This window comes from Solea senegalensis, linkage group LG9, assembly GCF_019176455.1.
Source record: "Solea senegalensis isolate Sse05_10M linkage group LG9, IFAPA_SoseM_1, whole genome shotgun sequence".
NCBI classification, from domain to species: domain Eukaryota; kingdom Metazoa; phylum Chordata; class Actinopteri; order Pleuronectiformes; family Soleidae; genus Solea; species Solea senegalensis.
In genome coordinates, this window is record NC_058029.1 from 3,114,578 (window position 1) to 3,137,194 (window position 22,617).

At 40.4% G+C, this 22,617-nt stretch overlaps 1 protein-coding gene across 2 annotated transcripts in view; it reads right to left on the minus strand.

Moving 5' to 3' along the window:
• Positions 1 to 1,060: 1,060 nt before the first annotated feature.
• rgl2 (ral guanine nucleotide dissociation stimulator-like 2) overlaps positions 1,061 to 22,617 on the minus strand; it is a 33,748-nt gene continuing 12,191 nt past the window's right edge. Inside the window, exons 2-20 of one of the 2 annotated variants that reach the window (XM_044034101.1) lie at positions 21,695 to 21,967; positions 18,697 to 18,744; positions 17,539 to 17,622; positions 17,272 to 17,438; positions 15,942 to 15,998; positions 14,576 to 14,772; positions 14,075 to 14,190; positions 12,954 to 13,169; positions 10,978 to 11,081; positions 10,623 to 10,707; positions 8,659 to 8,718; positions 6,550 to 6,636; positions 6,416 to 6,448; positions 5,439 to 5,560; positions 5,259 to 5,345; positions 5,061 to 5,154; positions 4,146 to 4,370; positions 3,753 to 3,867; positions 1,061 to 2,869 (exon numbers count right to left, since the gene is read on the minus strand). In XM_044034101.1, the coding sequence (XP_043890036.1) occupies positions 2,688 to 2,869; positions 3,753 to 3,867; positions 4,146 to 4,370; positions 5,061 to 5,154; positions 5,259 to 5,345; positions 5,439 to 5,560; positions 6,416 to 6,448; positions 6,550 to 6,636; positions 8,659 to 8,718; positions 10,623 to 10,707; positions 10,978 to 11,081; positions 12,954 to 13,169; positions 14,075 to 14,190; positions 14,576 to 14,772; positions 15,942 to 15,998; positions 17,272 to 17,438; positions 17,539 to 17,622; positions 18,697 to 18,744; positions 21,695 to 21,799 (2,184 nt within the window). In that variant the 5' untranslated portion in view covers positions 21,800 to 21,967 and the 3' untranslated portion in view covers positions 1,061 to 2,687. The remainder of the gene's footprint in view (positions 2,870 to 3,752; positions 3,868 to 4,145; positions 4,371 to 5,060; positions 5,155 to 5,258; positions 5,346 to 5,438; positions 5,561 to 6,415; positions 6,449 to 6,549; positions 6,637 to 8,658; positions 8,719 to 10,622; positions 10,708 to 10,977; positions 11,082 to 12,953; positions 13,170 to 14,074; positions 14,191 to 14,575; positions 14,773 to 15,941; positions 15,999 to 17,271; positions 17,439 to 17,538; positions 17,623 to 18,696; positions 18,745 to 21,694; positions 21,968 to 22,617) is intronic. The other variant, XM_044034100.1, reaches the window with a different exon arrangement.

Genomic DNA, 22,617 nt, shown 5'->3' on the forward strand with positions numbered 1-22,617 from the left:
TATCGGATGAGACACATTTACTTGTATAGGTTGTGTGTTACACATCTGCACCAAAGTTTTTTTTATAAAAGAAAGAAAGCAAAGGCGAGAGAGAGTGTGTGTGTGTGTGTGTGTGTGTGTGAACTGCAGTGAAGGCGTTTCCTGCTGAGCTGCTTTAATTACGTTTAGCTTATGCTCTGTTGAAAAGTGCAAACGTGGAAAACTTTCTTTTTAAAGTTACTAGGGTTTGAAAGGAAGAGCTGCAAGGTGTTTTTGTTTTTTTTAAAGCTGCAATAATGGGCCTTTCATCTTTGTTGAAGTTGTTTTCTGGCACAACGGTGTTTCTGTTGTCGTTTGGTCTCGTCTGAGAGTGAAATGAGTGGCTTTTTTTCTGTTTTGTGTATTTTACTTTTGCTGCTGCAGGATCGGGTGTTTTATACGGAAGAGGATTAGCGCCACATATGAACTTTTTTTTTAGAAAGAAAGTTTTTCAAAAACTTCTGGATTTAATCTCATAGGTGTTGGTTTTCAAACAATAGTTAAAATGTGGCACTAACGCTCTTCCGTACTAGCAAATGATCCAATAGTGATTATCCAATTTTATTAATAACTAACCCTGGAATTTTTTGATTTTGACCCAAAAAAAATTCAGATTTTTTTGGTGATCCTGCCTCCTGCATCTTTAAGCTCTAAACCTGCACATAAAGAGCAAACAAATGTGAATAACTGCAGCTGAAAGGAACATTTGCTCCATTATTTACTGTCTGTAGTGCCAAAGCCTTTAAAGTTTGCATTTGTTTGTCTTTTGTTTTTTTTTAAACCTTCGGACACACGGACAACGAGCTGTCCTCGTGTAAACAGTGACGTCATGGCTACAATTAATCGATTAATCTGTCGATTATTTCCCTGATTCATCGACTCATTGTTCGGACCCTGAAACATGTTGTTTGTTTGTTTCCCAAACCCTGAAATGATGATGTTCTCAAATGTCTTGTTCTGTCAAACCAAACATATTCAGTTTGAATCATTTCTATGTTTATGGAGCAAAGAAACATGAGCATATTCAACATTTAAGAAGCCGAAAAACCAGAGAAACAAACAAAACAAACCTTGAACAGATTAATCGATTAATAACCAATTGCAGCCCTAACTGTGACGTCACACAGTACATAAATACATACAAAAAAACAAACTGTATATATGTATATATATGTATATATATATATATATATATATATATACATCTGACATGATGAGCTCCAGTGTGTTGCTACGGTGACGCTGCATCGGTTGTTTTTGTTTTTTTTACATCCATGTGTCTTTCTGTTCACTTAACCCAATAACAATAATAATAATATAAACAATAATAATAATAATAACAGTCTTTAATCCTTCGCGGGTGATAAGAATCTTTGCCTTTGGACCCGTTAAAACCTGGTATTCAGGGACGAAAATTAGAAAACGTGTCCAAAAGTGCGGCCTGGGGACAAAGGCGACTGAATTTCACGTTATTGTTTAATGAAGCAACGTTTGTCACCTTTGAAAGTGCTGTGTCTTTGAAGATCCGCACGAAAGCCTTGGTATGTTATCGATTATTGATATCCCAGTGAACTGCTGATATTTGATATTTGACGCAAGAAGCAGCTGACCCTGATCTGGCCTCATTTCAAAACCCAGGAAATGTATGGAAGTCATGTAATGTCCTCTGAAGTCAAAGTCTGTGTCTTTAAAGAGGAGCAGCTACAATGTCCCGCGACTTACTTTTTGTTCCCAACCCATCATTTGATTGATCAATCAGTGCGTTTAAACACGCACGTTAAAAATCCAATTTTAGTCGGACTAAGACGATGGAGCTAGTCTTAGTCAGACTAACATACCTACTGTATATGCTTAGTTGGATTGTAATCAGACTTGGTCCCCGTCTTTGACCTGGCAGCAGAAGGAGACGACGCACAAACTGCAGTACTGTTGCCAGCAATCATACGGCGGCGACGGCGGCGTCTTTCTTCGGACAACGTGGCAACCACCAGAGCCGCGCTCCATCCACAGCAGGTACGACACATACAGAACCATCTCACCACTCACTGTTTGCTTTGTCTGTGACGTAAAGGTCAACAAGTTGTCCGATTGCCTTATTGTCGTAGTCTGACTGCAGCCTTAGCTGGATTCAAACAGTGCAGTGTTAGAAAAATGCAAGGTTGTGCAAAAGTTGAATTTGCGTTTTGTGACGTGTTCTCAACCAGTCCTGTATGCGATGGGACGTTAATACCAGGTCTAAACGGGGATTCTTACATTTGGAGACATCACTCTCAGCGGAGATGGATGACAACAAGGGGTTTTTTTTTGGTTTTAATTTAAACAAGTCTTATTCTTCAAGTCGGACTGAAAATGCGACGTTTTAAGTGCTACGTGATGCCAGAGCCAGCACCAAAAATCACTCACAGAACGACTTCTGTAGCTCTTCCTCTGGGTTCAAATCAGTAATGCATATCGCGAGGTTGGAAAAAAAAGCTCTGGTGATCACAGGAGTGCAGCAGTAGACGTGGACTCTTTGTGTGTTTTTGGTACGGAGACATTTGTGTGTGTGTGTTTGTGTGTGTGTTGTAAGGAGAAGGCCACGGTGACGTCAGGGACTGCGAGGAAAAACAAACAAACGAACAAAAAAACAAAACGTCTCTGTGGACAAAGTTGAGGAAGAGCCGATGATGTCAAAACAGAGTCCTGACCAGTCTCCGCCCCTTGGCCTTGATTCGAGGGAACGTCGCGCTGGTCTCCGTGCTGATGGGCTGCGAGCCAAGAGGAGCGCTCCCGCCTTTCCGTCGCAACAGGAAGTCCACGCTCGACGACGTCATGGCGTAGAAGACGTTTCCTGTGGCAGGGATGACCAGTTCTGCAGTGGAGGGGAACAGAAGTCAAGAGAAGGAGGTGAATGAGAGTGTTTTCGCTCCTCTTTTTGACATCAAATACAAGGACTTTTCAAAGACTTTCCAGTATACCAGTTCCCTCAAATTCAAGGACCCAATGTGCTGACACAGCTTAAGATGGGAGGGGCCCATGATGGCGTCCACTTTTATTGATTTGCAGCACACTCTGCATCTGGACAAGTGATTGTCCTCGAGATCTTGGACAAAGTCCGTCTTTGTACAATTCCTTTGGTGAGACAGAGATCTTGGAATGTTCAGACATCATCACGTCGTCATTTGCTCTCTCTTTCTTAACGTTACTCGTCTCACGTCAACGACGGAGACAGTGGACAGTGTCCGCAACACCGCTAGTAACTACGACTCGGCATCTGTCCATCAGGCAATGCATGGTGTGAAACAGCAGGTGGCGTCGTCACAAACAAGGGAGACATTTACCTAAATATCAACTTCACTTCTTTCTTGCACAAAATTCAAGCACTTTCAATGACCCGTGTCTATTTAGGGAGTGATTTTCAAAAACTTTCAAAGGCCTTGATTTTTTTTCAAAATTCACAAACTTTCACAAAGGATTTCAAGGACCTATCAGAACCCTGTTAATCATATAAAACATGTTACATCATTTTTTAGGGTTACAAAAATTCTCCACGGGAACTTTAGTTTATTTTGGAAATATTCCAAATTGGAAACTTTCCACAGAAATGAAGGGAATTAATGATCATTTAAAAATACAAACTCTTTTTCAACACCATTAAGCCATAACAAAAAACACAACACAGACTCATTGAGTAATTCTGTGACAAAGGAATAATCAGTTTCCATTTTCCCGCTTCCTCGTACGGTTATTTTTACCTTTTCCTTCAGGCAGGAGCTGGATCAGCTCGTACTTGGACGTCTGTTTGGGGTCCTGGTTGTGCTTTTCTAAGGCAGAGCTGATCACAGTGGGGGTCTTATCGTTGCTCGTAACCTGAGGCAGAGAGAGGAGAAGAACAGTGACACCAGAGGACAGCTTGATTTGCACTAATGATATCCTGGCTCCATTTCATCCCGAGGATCTGACTCTGATGACTATCATTATGGGAGTCGTGCTGATAACGAGGAACGGCACTAAGTACAGTGTGTGTGTGTGTTTGTGTGTGTGTGTGTGTGGATATTTTGGGATGGAATCATGTTTACAGAATCATGGCTCCCGCTGCTGCTGCTGCTGCTGCTGCTGCTGCAGATGAAATCGGGTTTAATCATTACCAGAATGCTCCGGTATAAGTTTCCGTCCTGCAGGTCCATGCGTATCCGGATGATTCTCATGTCGGCCCCCGACCCTTGCATGTTGTTGGGGGGGTTGTTGCCGCAGGAGGCCGACCGGCGGTGGGATTTCGTGGGAGTGGATGGGGTCAGGGTGGCGGGCGTGGACTCGGCGGTGGGCGGGGACGAGTCCACGTCCAGACAGGACACGGATGGAGACCTCATGTGCTGCGAAAGAATGAGATAAGATAAAATGATTGTTTATGTGGGATTATTATGGATTACGGGACAATGACACAGCTGTTTATATGTTCTTTATGTGCAAATAATATGGAGACAGTTTCATTCACCTTTTTTTAGTCTGGCACTGGCAAATTAAAACATTTACATTATTCACTTTTCACAGAAGGCACATTTATTCCAAGGCTTTAAGATCATTTGCTCTCTGGAGTGAGAGAAAAGGTTTTTTTTCTTCAGTTATTTGTTTCATTTTCTGCACATCCCGGTCAAAAATTCCTCAGCTCCACTCTGATCTCATACCCTTGTATATGCAGTAGTCAAGGGAAGTCACATTTAAAGGCATAACAAACATAAAAGCACTAAACACTTAAAATAATAAAATAGTAAAAAAAAAATCTACAGAAAAAGGCTTGGTCGAGTTTTTAGTCAGGGATTTTTGGCACATCTAAACGATGGGGTGTTATTAAGAGAGGTAAAATGGTGCCAAACCAACAGTAAACATTTAAAATCAACCCCAGCGCAACATCAGTGCGATGTGGTGTCTCTCTCAGTCGAGCGGCGGCGGTGTTCTGGACTAGCGGCAGAATTAAAATAATCCAGCCGAGAAACTGGACTGGTTTAGGTTAAGGGAATTTAGAGTCATCCATGCATAAAATGCAACAGTCACAGTAATATTACCTTTGTGAGTTTTGATAGCAGGTTATTGACCGGTGAGGAGAATTCAAAGAGACTGTCGCTGTCGCCGGGCAGGCTGGTCCGGGACCTGCTCAGGCTGTTACAATAAAAACATTATTTTTCACATTAAATCATCATTATTTTTTGCTAAATCTTCAGAAAGAAAACGAAGAGAAACAGGTCTGTGTGTGATGCACTCACTCTGGACACTGTGTGATAATGACTGTTGGTGTAAGGCCACGTGGACTCGGCTCGCCGGGTGCTTCAATTTCATTGGACAGTCGGTAACTGCGATGGACACGAGTACACATTCAATGACACTCGACCTTTATAAGAAAATAATTAAATATACACAGTGTCGAGTGTGTTTTTCTTTTTTACCTTTCCTCCTCAGTTAGTGTGGGCACGCTGTGATACCACTGTGAGAACGACTCGTCGGTGCTGAAAACACAGTTTTTACAGGAAGACTGCAGCAGCCGTATCTGAGCCAAGACCTCAAACTCCTGTAAACACAGGTTTCATATCATAATTAAAATGACCACCCACATCATTTTGGCTTGTCTGGTATTACTGCACCTCACACTTCACATTACACTCGTGTTACTTGTTATTTTCTTGCCGTATCTCCAAGAAAAGACTGCGAAATGTCTTCACCCACCCGAAACACCGAACGACGACTGTAGTGCATATGCCAGGCCTGTATGTGTCACTGTAACGCCGCTATGCCAAACGCTTTATTATTATTTTTTTATCAGAGACTTCCTAAAGTAGTGTATTTGTTGTCTATATGAACTCACAAGGGTGATGTTTTGAGATTTTCCCACTCTGGGACAATGTTTCCAAAATAAACTAAACATTTTTTAAGGCTTCCAAAACGCTTGTTCCGTGTGGATGAAACACCAAACTTTGGCGGATTCACCTAGACCCATTTTGGTGTGGACAGTTCCTGAGTCCCAATCCACAAAAGGCTGTTTTATAATGAGATAAAGCGGTTGTTGGGTCATTTTTGCAATTAAGGTTTTAGAGAAAAGTAAACAAGGCCCTGAGGGTTAGAGTTAGATACAATGATACAACAAACTCTCTCTGGAATATCCTGCTCTTGGCTCCAATCTGTGGACTTTAAACTAGCGATAAATAATATATAATAACGCTAAAGACTGTAAAGTATTATGAATTTCCCTCACAGTGATGGTGAGCCTTTAGTTACCCTTCTGTCCCTGCTGACCGCCAGTGAAGGCAGGCAGGAGTAGCTCATATCACCGCACTTAAACAAAAGAACATTCTGGCTTTAAGGCAGATAACTGTTTCAACTTCTCAGCCTTTTATCCCTCAGAGTAATAACGCATTGCAACACTCACCCTTCTCCTTTTGTCAAAGTTGATGTAGCCATTCTGCAAAGGAAGTGACAGGACACAAGACCCGAGGATTAAAGTCAAAGACAGAGCAGCAGCTCGCGGCGTTTTGTGAGCGAAAAGAAATGAGACAAACTCACATCGAGCCTGTCTTTGACCGCCGTGTCCAGCATGGTGAGGTCTGTGAGGAAGATGCCCAGGTACGGCACAGTGCCCAGAGCACTGGACTGTGTAAAAAAAACAAGAAGAAAGACAAAAAGAGTTGTGAGCAGTTCCACCAAGGTTTCTCTTCACACCATAAAGAGATTTGACAGTGAAGGATTTTAGAGCGGCTGCCTGCAGCTTCTTTTTTTTTCTTTTTTCTCTACACACACTCAACAGCTCTCCGTTCCACTTCACTGGTCGATCCCTCTAACCCTCCATCAAACCACTGAACCACCCCCGCTTAGCCGAAGTGACAACAGTATCAGTGTTTTAATGTTGCATTTTGCAGCAAAACTCTATTTCCAAGTAGTTGTTGGGGGGGATATAATCCATGATTAATCTTGCAGTAAAGCCACAGAGCTTTTTTATTAATATCATTTTAATAACTCAAGCCCAAATTGTGTGTGGGTTGGCTGGTTTTATTGGCTGTTAATGGCTTATCACATTTACTTTATAGGTATCTGCCCTATGGTATCAGTCTATATGATGTCCGATATGTGCTGATACGGAACATAAAGCAGATGTTTGGGGCGTAATTCGAAGACAAGAATAATACATTAATCCCAAACAAAGGGAGAAAATGCTCAATATGAAATTTAACTATGAGCTAATTAACCTTTGTAGAGCCGAGAACAGTGAAGAGAAACAATAAAACCCAGATATTATTATTTTTTAACTTCTATAAACAGAAAACATTCCGCTCACACTATAGTTTCCATTTGTAGACCCAGGAAGAGCAAGATAATCCTCTGTAATCTGAATAGATTAGCTCCAAATTTATCTTTAAATTAGAGCTAATATTTTCTGATTTTAGAAGCGTTAAGCTACAATTAGCTACAAACTAATGTAGTTTCCTTTAAGGCAGAAACAAGGAGGGGAAAAAATAAATTGAGCAAAAAGCTAGTTTCCATTGTATAGACATAGAAACAGTAAAATAATCAGAATTTTGAAACCTCTAGAATTGGAAAAGATTAGCTACAAATTTATCTTCACGTTTATTGCTAATCGTGACTGATTCTAGAAGCATTAGGCTACAAATTTAGCTACGAGCTAGTTTCCACTTATTGACCCAGAAACAGTGGAGAGAATTATTTTAACTGCAAGAAGAAAAGGAAAAGATGCTAAATTCAGTAAAAAGCTAGTTTCCATTTGTAGACCCAGAAACAGCAAAAGAATCAGAATTAGCTTCAAGTTTATTGCTAATCTTTTCTGATTCTAGAAGCATCAAGCTACAAATGTAGCTACGAGCTAGTTTCCATTTGACCACCCAGAAGAGTGAAGAGAAACAATGAAACTTGAGGAAAAGATGCTACTAAAGTACTAAATTTAGCCACAAGCTAGTTCCGCTCATAAACCCAGGAACAACAAGATAATCTGTGCAAGCTATTTTCAACTAGTTAAGTTATTTTTACTTCCATATTCACTAGTAATACTAGTAGTAATTAACTAGTAGTCATTAATATTAGCATCAGCCTCCAAAATCCAGTATCAATAACTACAAAAATCCCAATTGTTCTCGCTTCTTACTGACAAATGAAAACACTGCAGTCTCATGTGACATCAGATTGACTAACTTAAAGGCTAATGTCATGTCCATATAACCTAAAAGTACTGACAGAGAATTTGCAGGGTCTTGCATCATTTCTAATTCTTTTCAAAACCATCAAGGGCCTGTGCCGGGGCAAAGAGTCCTTGTTTGGTATTCACACCACACATGGGCTGTTAAAAAAACAAAAAACACATATTGTTTTCATGAACTTGTGCACTGAAAGAAGAGACAAATGTTGGACCACTGTGACTGAATCTATCTGAAATACTTGGCTGAAGCATCCACGAAATATTCCGACACTCCAGTGAGAATAATTTACAAAATTCTAATCTGTGAATGTGACATATTTGAGCCTGAGAAACAAGACAACAAACTTTCTCTTAATTAGGGCTGCAGAAATTGACATTCGGACATTTTTGGTGGATGGGCCAAAGCAACAAATGGATTAATCAAGAAACCACTCAATAATGTGTTTTTGCCTTTCCACTGTGCTCACCTTATTGACATGTCTGTTGTTGAGTCTGATGTCAGTGTTGGCAAACTTTGACGTCCCCTCCTGCAAGACAACGGGACATAAGGGACATTTGTGACTTCGAACTTTGCTCTTGTCCTTAAAAGAAACAACAATTTTAAAGAAAGTCCATTTAGAGAGAGTCCAGAGAGAGGTTTTTTTCCTCTTCGTATTTGATGGAACACATCATTAAGTGCAGTGTCGCACATGGAGGAAAATTAGTTTTAAGTGACTTTTTGTCAGTTTGCATTCCATTTTCGGAATTAAAATTGGGCCGTGCCATTCTTATATGGAAACAGCTGTTAAATGTGATTAAATATTACAAGGAATGAATCACATTATGACGTTGATAAATGTCTACGAATACCAAAAAAAAAAAGACAAAAACACCTCTTTCAAGGCAACCCTTAATTATAAATTAATTTTTAAGCCTATTCTTTTTGGCATTAATAATGGTACGCTCCATCACAGCTCATTCTTGAGATCTGTCACGACAAACTTGGCGTTAGCGGAGAGGACAGTCTGTCATAAACACGCGCTAATAAACTGTTATTACATTGTCAAGCGCTGCGATGAGAGACCGGTGAATAATCCTCTTCTCTTCTAACTTTTATTACTCTGAATCATAAATCACTACACCGTGTCTGCCAGTCACTCACTCACTGGCAGAAAGTGCTGACTGAGGAAATCAAAGGGCAACAGACGGCGGGGGTTTTAGTGACGCTTTGAAAATGAAAGCTAAATGTGCTAAAAAAGCCGTATCTTCCATGATAATCTGATCCAGATGTTTTTTTTTTAAACCGATATTCAACTCATTTTCTCATCTCCATTAAGTGCACAATCACAGCAAATGAAAGCGCAGCGGTTTCCCTCGACTCGCTCACACAGTACAAGTCTGACAGTGGTGACAGAATCAGGCCACCGCTGCTGCTCCGACAGATTGGAGCAGAGTTTGTGTCTGGTCTTTAAACAAGTCCTAAATCTCTCACAGCCAATGTTGTTTTCAGCACAAGATAAAGCCCGACAGACAGACGGACAGTGTGTTTGTGTGTGCGTGAAGACATGAAGATGGTCCAGTGGTGAGTAATAAATGTCTCATGCTGCTGTTAAAAAAAGGATCAGGGTGTTAAGAGTTACCAGTCAAAGTCCAGGGGTGGGTCCGGCTAAACAACAATGATATGGTTTAATCCCTCAATAAAATAATGTAACATTAGTTACAACACAATTTCATTTTCTGGCCGTAAAGATTAAAACCACTACTGATCTGTGCCGCGTGAGCACTAAGGGTTAAATGGGAGCTCTTGGCGCTCAGATCTTCATCTTCATCTTCTTTTTCTTTTTCACGGCTATAAATACATGAATCCTTGTAAATGTGTTTCACTGGACGTGCGTGTCCTTCTTATTCTATTTTCTACACCATTACAAAGTAGGTTCAGTGTTGACACTGCGTCAAAGGCTGCTGGCAGAGACTCAAAACCAATATCTATCTATGTAATGAAAGCACAATTCGTTAAATATAGCCCGAGAACTATAACCGGCAACACAACTGTGGAGCATCTCAAACGATTGTGCCTCTCTACAAAGTGTTTGTTTTTATTGTGTTATTGTAGTCTGAATTAAACATCCGTGCAGGAAAACGCTCTGTTCCTGCTCTGCCATTAGTTAGTGGACTTCATGTGTTTGAAAATAATTGACATTTGAAGTTGCTCCTCCCCTGTAGCACTGTAGATCTGGCAGAGGTGATTACATTTACCGGGGTCTTTGAATGCATCTCATTAACTCAACACCCTGAGAACCCTGCGTTACTTTCACAAGCTCTCATTCGCTGTATTCTAGAATATCATTATTTCGAATTGTATTTTTTTTCCTGCCAGAAATGCCCTAAAAAACTCATTCTTGCCAAATATCATAATATTAATCATTATTAATTTCTCCAGACAGCGACTCACCTCCTTCAGTAGCTCTCTGCTCTGCGAGTAGTTGTCCTTCTCGGAGAATATGTCAGACAGTTCCTCGTATCTCCTGATCGCCTCCCTGCAAAAGAACCGTTTAATCACTTCATTCACTTCGAGTAACTATTCCAAACCAACAGATATTAAACAGAAAACAGAAATAAAAAAGTAACAAATGTGAGGAAATGTTCTTATTTCTACTCTTATACGTCTTAAATTAAATTCTGCTGCTTCGCTTTGTGCCGCTGCGTCGGTTTAAATTTCCTCTATGGGGGAATCAATAAAAGTCCATCTCATCTTAACTTTTTTTCGGATCTTTATTCTCCTATTTATTTGTGTTTCAGCAGCAGACCTGTCAGTTTCCTGCCACGTCCTCCTCAGCCGGTGGATGGGGTTACTCTGCAGGGCCGACACGATGGCGTACAGCGAGGAGAAGTTCTTTCTGGCTCGGCACTCCTGTTGAAAGCAGAATGAATGAATGAATGAATGAAACACACACACACTGTAATTGAGAACACTTGTGGGTTTGGCTCTGTGAAGTATTGAGTTGCAGCGTTTGAATAATGGATACACCGCTAAAGAGGTTTGTCCCCGAAAAGAAAGCTGGGCCGCGCTCGCTGCTCGTGACAGCGTGCTGGCAGTGAACCACTTCTAACTCACTTAGCCAAACAGGATGTTGGCGTCGGTTTTGTTCATGTGACGATAAACTGAGCCACAGCACCTTAAAACCAAGGCTTTAAAACACATTATCATGGCACGTGGATCCAGAGGAACAGTCTGAGACTTACACATCTGACCTTGTTCAATTGGACTGAACCATGTTAGCTTTAAATTGCAGCCAAATCCGTAATCTGGATCAGATCTAGATGAAATTTAGTCTGATGGTAGAGTGTCGAATCTTGTACACAGAGTTATGATTTGACTATTGGTTCATTTAGTTTTGCCAATTATAAGAGCCAGAGATCTGAGAGAGATGACAGACTGCCGGCCACCGATTGGTCAGAGAGTGTCGTCACTGGAAGAGTCACGAGCGCGACGTCCGACACAAGAATCAAAGCGAACAATGTCGAAACTGTAGATCAGTTAAAAAGACTTAAAAAATCCCTGAAAACATCTCCAACATCTAGCAACAGGAAATGAGGAGTCTCGTGTATTTAGCGACCGAGTTGCGTAGAGGAGAGCTAGGTCTGTATAACGGGAAAGAGCCATTTACCGCAGTCATTGAATGCATCTCATCAGCTTCTATATAAATGACATTATAGTTCTATAAACATGTTATCACTGACTGTCTAAACTTAAACGTGATACAATTGTTGTGTATCTGCTCCTGGTCTCTTTCTTCTGTGCCTACCTCATATCCTTTTTGTCCTTTCTCTCCCCCACCTCTCCTGTGTCTGACCTTTTTCCTTTCACCCCAACCTGTCTAGGCACATGGCCGCACATCTTTGAGTCTGGTTCTGTCAGAGATTTCTTCTTCTGTTAAAAATGAGTTTTTTTTCACTCCACCAATTCCTAGTGTTTGCTCATTGTGTGAATTGTTGGGTTTCTCTGCTCTCCATGATGTTGTATATGTACTCATGCGCTGTATTTTAGAATAGTCAGATATTTGACTATATTTCCAATTGTATTCTTACCAAAACCTTATGGGAACATATTTGGGCTAACAGAAGCACAAACTTACAGATAAACACATGCTCATGAAGAACATAATGGAGGTACTTAGTGGCTTCATAGAAAAAGAGGCTCTGAAAGGAATAAAAAGTGCTCACGTGACTGAACTACCCAAGGACGGGGACATATTCAGTCACTGCAAACGTTAGTGTGCACAGTAACAGTTAATCCACATTTCCTCTTGTGCAATCGTGTTGTTTCTTAAGCAGATTTAAATGCTTTACTGCTTTCCTTCACGTCGTACACTGACGTTTGTGGTTCGTTCTGTTCACACGGGGCTGCTTCTCTTCATGTACTGGAACATAATGTACTAAAAAAAAATGCTGATTCTTAACAATCTCCTCTTCAATCATGTGACAAACTGTAAAAACTGCCCAAAAATAAAGAGCACAGTGTTGTTACCAGACAAACAACATCAATCAAAACTTCATGAATATGTTATAGAATATTTGCTCTCGGCGTCTCATTGAAGTGGAATTATCAACAGAAGCGAAACAGACTGCGACTCTGTGATGTTACGTGCAGAGTGGGATTACGATGAGAGGATTATGCGGGTTTATTGTCAGAAAAATGCACAGTGGAGCACAATTTTTTCCGGCCACATGTGACCTTTTGTTGATTTTTAAAACATATTTTTGGTTATTATGTTCCACCGACCTCTGCCACGCTGATCCATTTCTCCAGGAGACGGGCTCTCTGCTGGCTGCGCAGCTTCGTGGGACAGAGGCAGGACGCTAAGACCGCTTTGGCCAACTTGTTGAACTGACGCACGGTGGCCCGGACAGACCAACAGACGCCTTCCCTCCCCTTCTTGTCCCTCTGCGACCACAGGGAGCCGAGGCAGTGGTACGGGACCAGACGGACAAACAGCTCCTGACAAGCGACAAGTGCGTAGAAAACGATATAATAAATTAAATAACAATAATTACAGTCACATTATCTCTCGCTCCATCTTAATCTAATCCAGTGTGAGAAGTTGACGTGAGGAAGAGGAGGATGAAGAGAGAGCAAATCATCTTATTAATTGGAATAAATCTGCGTCGTGTGAAAAGTCCGCGGCTGACTTTGCTCTACCTATTTTCCGCCGCTGTATTTTAACGTTATTGTGATAACAATGTCACTTATTTGAGAAGCACTGAGTCGAAGTCTCATGTTCACACGGAAACAATGACCTTTTGTACATGATCTTTCCTTCAAAGGTTTTCTTCAAACGCTTCGTTGTCTGAAACGTGTCTTCGTACTCACGAAACCAGCATGCGCATGAAGCTGTGTACACACTGACAAAGATGGCATCTCCAAGATGCTGCGGCTGCTGCGGCTGACACAGTCACATGATACTGTAAGGAAACATGGATTCTGGATTCTACGAGGTACGGTTGATTTTAATGTGCACTTAAAGAGGTTTGAGCAGTCACTACAGTTTCAACATGACCTTTACGTCACACTTTTGAAAATAATACCAAATTCCTCGATTGGATATGAACTCATATGAAAGACAACACTTGTATAAAAGCATTCAAACACAACAGTGACAATGAACCAAGACTTTTAATTATTAGGGCCGGAACTGTCTCTATCCTGGCTTTACGATCATGTTTGAGGAGATTAACCTGCATAAAACCCTCTGGAAAATTAGCATGGAGGTCAGGTGTGGAGTAAATGCGACATGGACATAGTGCTCGGACCCGTGCGTCGCACCAGGGCTCTGTGGTGGTACGTGGATGCAGGTGAGCCAAAGCTAAGAATTTGCACTGAAACATGGCTGTAAATAGACTCACCGTCTCGATCCTGGTGAGCTGCTCAGCGATGAGCGGCGCAGGAAATCCCAGGACGCTGGTGGGTTCAAACTTGGAGGCGTCAGGAGGAGGAGGAGCGCTGGTGAAGCCGCTCTGATCTGAAATGGAAGAAACTGATGAGTGAAACTACTCTTCTAACGGTGTATATTATATATATATATATACATATATATATATATATATATACATATATATATACATATACATATATATGTATATATATATACATATATAATCAGTGTATATTTATATATATATATATAAATATATATATATACATATATATATATATATATATATATATATATATATGTATATATATATATATATATATGTATATATATATATATATATATATGTATATATATATATATATATATATACATATATATAGAGTTTCAATAGCATATTCCTCTACAAACACCTCCTCACATACTCAGGCATTCGACAGTGTCGCTGTGAAACTCCAGTTGAAATACAGACCTCTGTGGGCATCAGGGAGCAGAGCTTTCTCGCTGAGCTCCTCGGCGATCCTGAGGAGGCGAGCGCGGAGGTCGGCCGCGGACGAGGAGTCCTGCGGGAGCAGAGGAGCCAGACGCAGCAGACGAGTGGGCTCCTTCAGACTCCGGAAATCTTCCGGATACTCTGTGAGCCACGTTCTGAACACAGTGCACACGGCTCTGCAGGGACGAGGGACGAGGGAAATGCTTTTGATTCACCGTTTTCATTAAATGTCTCGCTTTTTAGCCGCCACCTCCACAAACATCAAACAAACAAAAGTTTTTTTTTATCGCTGCTGCAGGAGTTCAAGTGTTCAACACTGAGTTCAACAAACAGAGAATGAAGAAGGGATAATGTTATATATAGACGACCAGCGTCTGTGTCTACATCTAATCCTGGTTGAAGCCGATAAACAAGCTGTTGCAGGCAGAAATTGATTCAACATATTGATATTTTTTTCCCAGGCGATGCCAAAGTTGCCAAGAAATTACACTGTGGAGGAGCTCAGAGAAAAGCAGCTTAGAGAGGTGTGTGTGTGTGTGTGTGTGTCCGTTATTTAGAGAGGAAACAAAGCGATCAAGATGAAATACTTCAAAAAAAGATTCTTTCTTCCTTATTTTGTAAAAGTATTACATCGTCAGCGCTTCAGACTGGGCTGAAGAAAACAAGCAGAAAATGAAGGGTAGCACTCAAAGACTCATAACGACATGGGAACGTGAGATTCTAATGAAATCAGCTCTTCTAATGAAAAGAGACTGACATAAATAAAAGAATTAAACCCTTAAATACTGTTCAGGTCAGATGTGACCCAGTTTGACATTTTATTGTGTCGACGTCCGACAAAATAATTGTAAATACCTAACGTTTATAATTTAACAAACGATAGATATTTACAATTATCACTCCAAGCCTGTGACGTCTTCCGGTCAACCAACAACCACGGCATAAAGAACAAGTGTATTTTCAAACAATAAAATACAATATTTTTAAATGATTCAATCCATATGGTTTTTTTTGCTTCTTAAAAAGTGTTGTTTGAAAATATTGACACAAATCTAATTCCACAAAAAATGTGTATATATGCGATTCAGATAACATGAGACATGACTGTTCACTGAGGGAAAATGAGGTAATGAAACAGGTGAGGATTATTAGGAACTGCTGTGGATAACACAAGGGAAGGAAGGAAAGAAACCCAAGACAGACACAAAGGGGAAAGCAAACGCTACTCAGTAAAACAGGAAGTAAACGAGACGAGAGACATAAATATCACCCTCAAAAAAGTGTCATCACCTGACGGAACATAAACACAGATGTGCCAATGTGAGACAGCTGTTTTAAAACTCACTTGTTGAACGATTGGCGTCTCTGGCTCCTGTCGCTGTCTCCAGGTGGTTTCTCCAGTCTGTCAACAACAACAACAAACAACAGCAAACACACTTAGCGGAGGAGAAAACGAGAAATGGCAATGTGTATTCATGGGGTCCTTATCTGAAGACACTTTTGAGCAAAGGTGTTTGCCAGAATATTTCCAGCTGTGGTCAGATTTTGGAATTTGAGAGTTCCTTTTCAACTGGAAAACTTCCTCCTCGAGCAACCTCATAAACTGTAGAGGTTGCACCAGTGTTCTCGACACTGCCCTCTAGAGGAGGTACTGTAACCGTCTACATCGGCGCAAAAGCTGAGCCGAAAACGGACGAAATTGGAGCTGATACCAACGTACACGTGGTATTTGGCAAACGCGAACACCGTAGCGACATGTTTACGGATAAAAAAACACGTCCGACTGATTTACTGCCAAACAAAAGTGCTACTAACCCTTTTACCTTCACCGGGCAAAGAACTATATTTGGTAACTTCTGCAGTCGTCCATAACAAAAAGTACGATCATATGGCTCAGTCTTCTCCTGCACCTTATCGATCAGGTGTGTTGGAGCAGGGAAACATCTAAAACCTACCAGACAGGGGTCCCCAAGGACCAGTATTGGGATAAAACTGTTTTAAAATAATGTTCCTTTCACTTTATTGGTGTTTTTCCTTGTATATTTACCACAGAAGGGCGCGGAACCATATGTGGTCCCTTTTTCTACATGAAAATAACACATTTTGAAAATACATGTTTTCTATGTAATTATTAGGAATGCTCTTGGACTTGGACTCACCAGACAGGGGTCCCCAAGGACCAGTATTGGGATAAAACTGTTTTAAAATAATGTTCCTTTCACTTTATTGGTGTTTTTCCTCGTATATTTACCACAGAAGGGCGCGGAACCATATGTGGTCCCTTTTTCTACATGAAAATAACACATTTTGAAAATACGCTCCAATAACGTGCGCTCCAAAATGTTTTCTATGTAATTATTAGGAATGCTCTTGGACTTGGACTCACCAGACAGGGGTCCCCAAGGACCAGTATTGGGATAAAACTGTTTTAAAATAATGTTCCTTTCACTTTATTGGTGTTTTTCCTCGTATATTTACCACAGAGGGGCGCGGAACCATATGTGGTCCCTTTTTCTACATGAAAATAACACATTTTGAAAATACGCTCCAATAATCCAATCCAATTTTTAATCTCCAAGTATTTCAATGAGTGCCCTGCAAAGGGTTTCCCCTCTGCACTCTTATTTTTCTCCCTGTATTTCACTATTTGTACAGTGAGAGAGAGCGTCCGTCACCTGTCAGTGAGGATGTCCAGCACTCTCTCGGTGGACGTGAAGGAGCGATAGGTGGAGAGGAAGATGGTGATGAAGGAGGAGTCTCCCATGGAGAAGGAGTGAAGGAGGTGGAGCACGAGCTTCTCTTCCGTCCCCGCTTTGACGCACTGCGAGCGAGTCACCGCCGACTGAAGGGGAAGCAGGAAGGAAAAGGAAAGAAAGGAAGTTCATGTTTGTGTTTGTATAACTGTGTTATTGTGTGTGTGTGTGTGTGTGTGTGTGTGTTACCGATGGACCGGTGGTTCCTCCATGCTGCTGTTTGACCACCACGGTGTAGATCACTCCGTCCTCCTCTTCCTCCACGACAGTAGACTGCGGAGCGGGAGGAAAACCACTGTTTACGTCACTGTTTTATTCGGAGTCAAACTCAGCTGACACTGATTTAACGTCAGTGGTCAATTATTGATTATTAAATGTAAACATAGGTTTCATTGTTGAAGCAGTTTTAACGTCACCATGATGAGCCAGAAAATAAAAGTTCCCTTTCAGTTTCTGAGCTGATTTGGCAACGGGGGACTCTTTGTGACACATAATTACATAATGTGTTTTTTTAACGTTCAAAAACACCATCAAACCCGCTAACAATCCGTCTTCTCCTTTGAATTTCTATACGTGGTCGGAATTGTGCAAAAACTGGCTGATCAGCTGACGCTAATTTCATGTCCTGAATGAATTAACGGCGCTAAACAGACTCACATGATCGCACCGTTTTCTCAAGTATGACAATAAAATAGCATGTTTTTGTTCTCAGAAGCTTTTTAAATGTTACTCACTTACACAAAGTTAACTGTTTTATTGTCATCTTTTGGTAGTGAAAATACTGCGTATTATTGCAGCGCAGTGCTGACGTCTAATAACCGTTTAGAAGAGCTAAAACAAGCGTCTGATTCAGTTTGAATGATTTCTTTTTCAAAATGGAGCAAAGGAACCAGAAGATATTCACATTTTAGTAGCTGAAAAGACAGGAAGCTTGTTTGAATTATCAAAAGAACTCTAAAAACGAATCATCAATTATCAAAATAGTTGATGATTCATTGAGTAACCAATGACTAATCGTTACAGTGAAGTTAAATTGTACTATTTCTTAACATTTCACAGTTATGTTTCACTGGATGGAGGAAAAAAAGAAAACACGCTAAATATATGGGTCACATAAAAATAATAATTAAAAATTGGCATCAATAATCGGATAATAATCAGCTGCCAAATCGGCGTCAGACACAGAAAAAAACCCAGATCAGTCGACCTCGATTAAAAATACATGAAATCTTTAAAAAGCTGTGGCGAACTCATTTCTCACATTAGCTTTAGTTTTAGCCTGAAGGGAAAAACCCTGACACAGTTACACTGTTTCCTACACACACACACACACAGTGCGAGTCTCACCAGATCGAGAGGACAGTACCAGGTGGTCTTCATCGGTGAGGGCTCCGCCTGAGGAGGAAGAGGAGGAGACGGAGACACATGAAACATACTGGTCTTAAATTAGCAGTAACACAACACATATTCATACACATTCATTTGTATATTTTAAAAAACAACAGACGACACTTGTGTACACAATTCTCTGCATTGTAAAAACAACCCTTCAACAAATAAGCCACATATTCTTGAATTAACTTAAATGTTCTTGTTTTTAGAAAAGTGATCGTCCAAATTCCCCTTAGATAAAACACTTTAGACTGTAATGTGCCTTAAAACAAGGGAAAAACAAAACAAGAACTGGCCAAACTTTAAGAAAATCCTGTCATTTACGAAATGTTTGCTTCCTTTACTCGATTAAGCTTAAGAATTTAAGAAATTATAACATAGAATTGCTCATAAATAGTGAATTTTTAACACATAATTCAATTCACGGCAGTAATGAACACACAAACACATTGTTTTAGCTTGTTTCTGCTAATTAAAGCTTCACGTAAGCGTGTGATATCTCTTCATGGCAACGTTTAAAAGTCATTTTTCTGATGCAAAAAGATTTTTTTTTTTCATTTTAGCAAAAGCGAGGCTTATTTTCCATTTTTTGCAGTGTACTATACATTTTAGCGTCAAAAAGCCAGACGTAACTGTTCCTGCCAAAACTTTATTCTGATGAAGAGTTTTAAGTTGATTTGACAACGAGGATCCAGTTAATTAAAACTTGATTTATGCCCCAAAAGAGTGAAATGAGGAGGAATTGAACCCATTCAAAGCCACTAAAACCACAGTCAGTATATCCTTGCATCATGCTACTGTTGTAGTACTGTAGGGACACAAGAGTTGACTGTTGCCTCTTTAAATAAATGTTATTTTCAATGTTACAACAAAAATGCAACAACCGTGTGTAAAACTCACTGTGGAAAAGCTTGAACATTAAGAAATAAAACAACTGAGCGACATAACACATATTGTCAGCCAGAGATTCAAGCGTCTCTCAAGATCTACCGTTAAAAAAAACTCTTCAAACTCACTGTACAAACACTTTTCCTCATATTGACACACACACACACACACACACACACACACACACACACACACACATTCTGCCACAGCCCAAGTCATGTTACAGTACACACACAACAAGAACATGACTCACAGCGACTTCGGCAGAGAAAAGAGGAGAAGAATAAGGTGACGTGACTAAAACAGCCAGTCCAGAATTCATTCATTCATTCATTCATTCATTCATTCATTCATTCACAGTTGTCCATTCAGCACTGACGTCGACATGATTTCCACATGTGGACGTGTCATCCTGAATGTTTCCCTGAGGAAAATCTACTGAAAGCGACAGAGAGATTACGTCAAAATATGGTAAGGTGTACTACCTGTTGCCAGTAGGTGGCGCAGTGACTGACTTTGCAGGTTATCATCGTGGAGCGATTGGTGCGGAAGATCATTCGTGGTACGGATGCTAATTTTGAATGCATACTTTTTCATATTAACAAAAAAAAAAGAGAAGAATTCTGGGATTAAAGTCAGAATTAAGAGATTAAAGTCAGAATACTGATTCTAAAAATCTTATAATTCTGTATTAATATTTTTAGTTTTTTAGTTTTATTTTATTTTATGGCACATCATAACACTCGTCATACTCGGGCAGAAGATGGCCACTACTGTGGTTGCCATAGTAACCCACATACAGATCAAAGGAAGACGAGGGTAGCGCCTGTCTGAGCGGAAGGAAGTCTAGTGGGAACACAAAATGTGTAAATGGGTTTTTAACTATTAGTCCTGCCAAATTCAACAGATCGCCTTAAAACTATTGCAAAGTTGCAAGGTCATTACCTCATTAATTAAAACACAGACGTTTGCCCTGCATATAGATTCTCGTATTGCACCAGGAAGGACAACAATATCGCACCAAATCAAGATTTTGACCCACCGCTTCATACATAAGCTTCCAGTTCTCAGAATTGTATTGTATATATATCAAGATGTTGTGTTATATGAGTTCTCCAGATCCAAACTGTTGAGCAGGACACTTGTTTTCATTCTCGTGAATACCTTTTGTTTACACCAAGACCCTGCAGAGCGCTCGCTGCGCGACACAGATCGATATCACCTTACACGCCGCTCGACTGCCGCAGCCGTGACTTTTTTCCTACGATTAAAAATGCATGAGTCAAACACACACGCCGTGTGGAAGCATCCACTCCCCGGCGTCTGGTAAAACAAACTCCAGACGATCTCTGATGGTTCACACTTGTGAGTCAACGTTTTGTGTGTAAAAAGCAACACCTTGGGAACGCTCTGAAAAACAAACACACCAAAACGTCTTCCTTCTCAGCCCTTTTAGACTATTAATGAGCAAAGAAAGTACTGAAATGCCTTTAATGTCATTTGTTTTGCATGCGCTAACTTGTGGAGTCAATGCTATTCAAAATAACAGCCACGGGCTGCAGCGACTAATCGGTTATTATTCGACGACTAAAGTGAAGTGGCATCTTTTTTGACTGTTTTTATTTCAGATTCTTCATTGTGAATATGTCCTTGTTTCTTTGCTCCATACGACGTGGAAATCGATAAAATGGAACAGTTTTTGGTTTGTGGATGTTTTAGAAAACGATGATCCACGTCTTTCAACATTTTCATACATTATACGTCACAAAGGCGAAAAGTCTAATAACCTCTGCAGCCTCTTCTCCCTGTATCAACCTGTGCTGTAATTAGTTTATAACAAACATGTGTTAGCCTCTATTAGCCTCTTTCAAATTACCTTGACTTGCCTGGATCAAAGGTCAACACCAGGCAAGGCGCTCCTTGCATTCACAAAGACCCTGAACACAACAACAGCGTCTGTTATTCTGCCTCTACCTGTGCAGAATATCGTTTTTGATGTCTCCCGCAGAATTAGCTCACACACTTGCGCAGAAAGGTGCACGACAACAATGGTCACACAGGTTACCTTTCCCTCTGCAGGTCCAGACAGGTAGAAGAAGTCCCTGAGCTTCCTGGAAACTCTCAGGATGAAGGCAGAAATAGAAATTTCCTTTTCCCCATTTTCTCTCATTTGTCGTGCCCTCCTTCTCCCGCTGTTCTTCCTCGGCCTCCTCTATCGATTGTCCCAGATCTGTGATGTTTATGTCTTTACTGCCTGCCCCTTAACGCTCTGTGTCTCCGTCTCACAAAGACACACCTCGAACAGGAGCTAAGTCCGGCCCCCGCAAGCCTGCATCATCTTGGCACACCCATTTCACACACACACACACAAAGAGATAGAGAAAGAGCCATAGGGATATGTTTACGTTGACGTTGGAGGACAACACTGTTTTTCACTGAGGCTCTTTATACAGTCATTGTCTTTCTACAGTTGTGAGGACACAAACACACACACACAATGCACTAAACCCAAACCGTAACCTTAACCTAAAACAAATTCTAACTAGTCCTTTAAACCTGTTTCTTTATTTTACATTTTAAAAAATAATAGTTTTGCTCTTTAACGCAACTTTAAAAATCGATGCAGACAAAAAAAATTCACAACAGTTTTGCCATTTAACCCCCCAAAAACCATTGGTGTTTACAGCTATTTTCATAATTGATTAATCTGTTGATTATTTTCCCGGTTAATCAAGTACTTGTTTGGTCCTTAAATGTCATAAAATGTTGAAAAATATTGGATTGGTTAAATTATACCTTGTTTTGTCCACAAACAACAAAATTATTTAGTTTTAATGTTTGTTTTTTTGTTATAAGAGCAAAGAAACCAGAAAATATTCACATTTAAAATGTTGAATAATTTGAGTTATTAATGCTCTTAAAATTGTTTTATTAAATGTTTATATGACAAGGTTTAGCTTTTTGATGACCTGTTTCCTGTGTTATAAT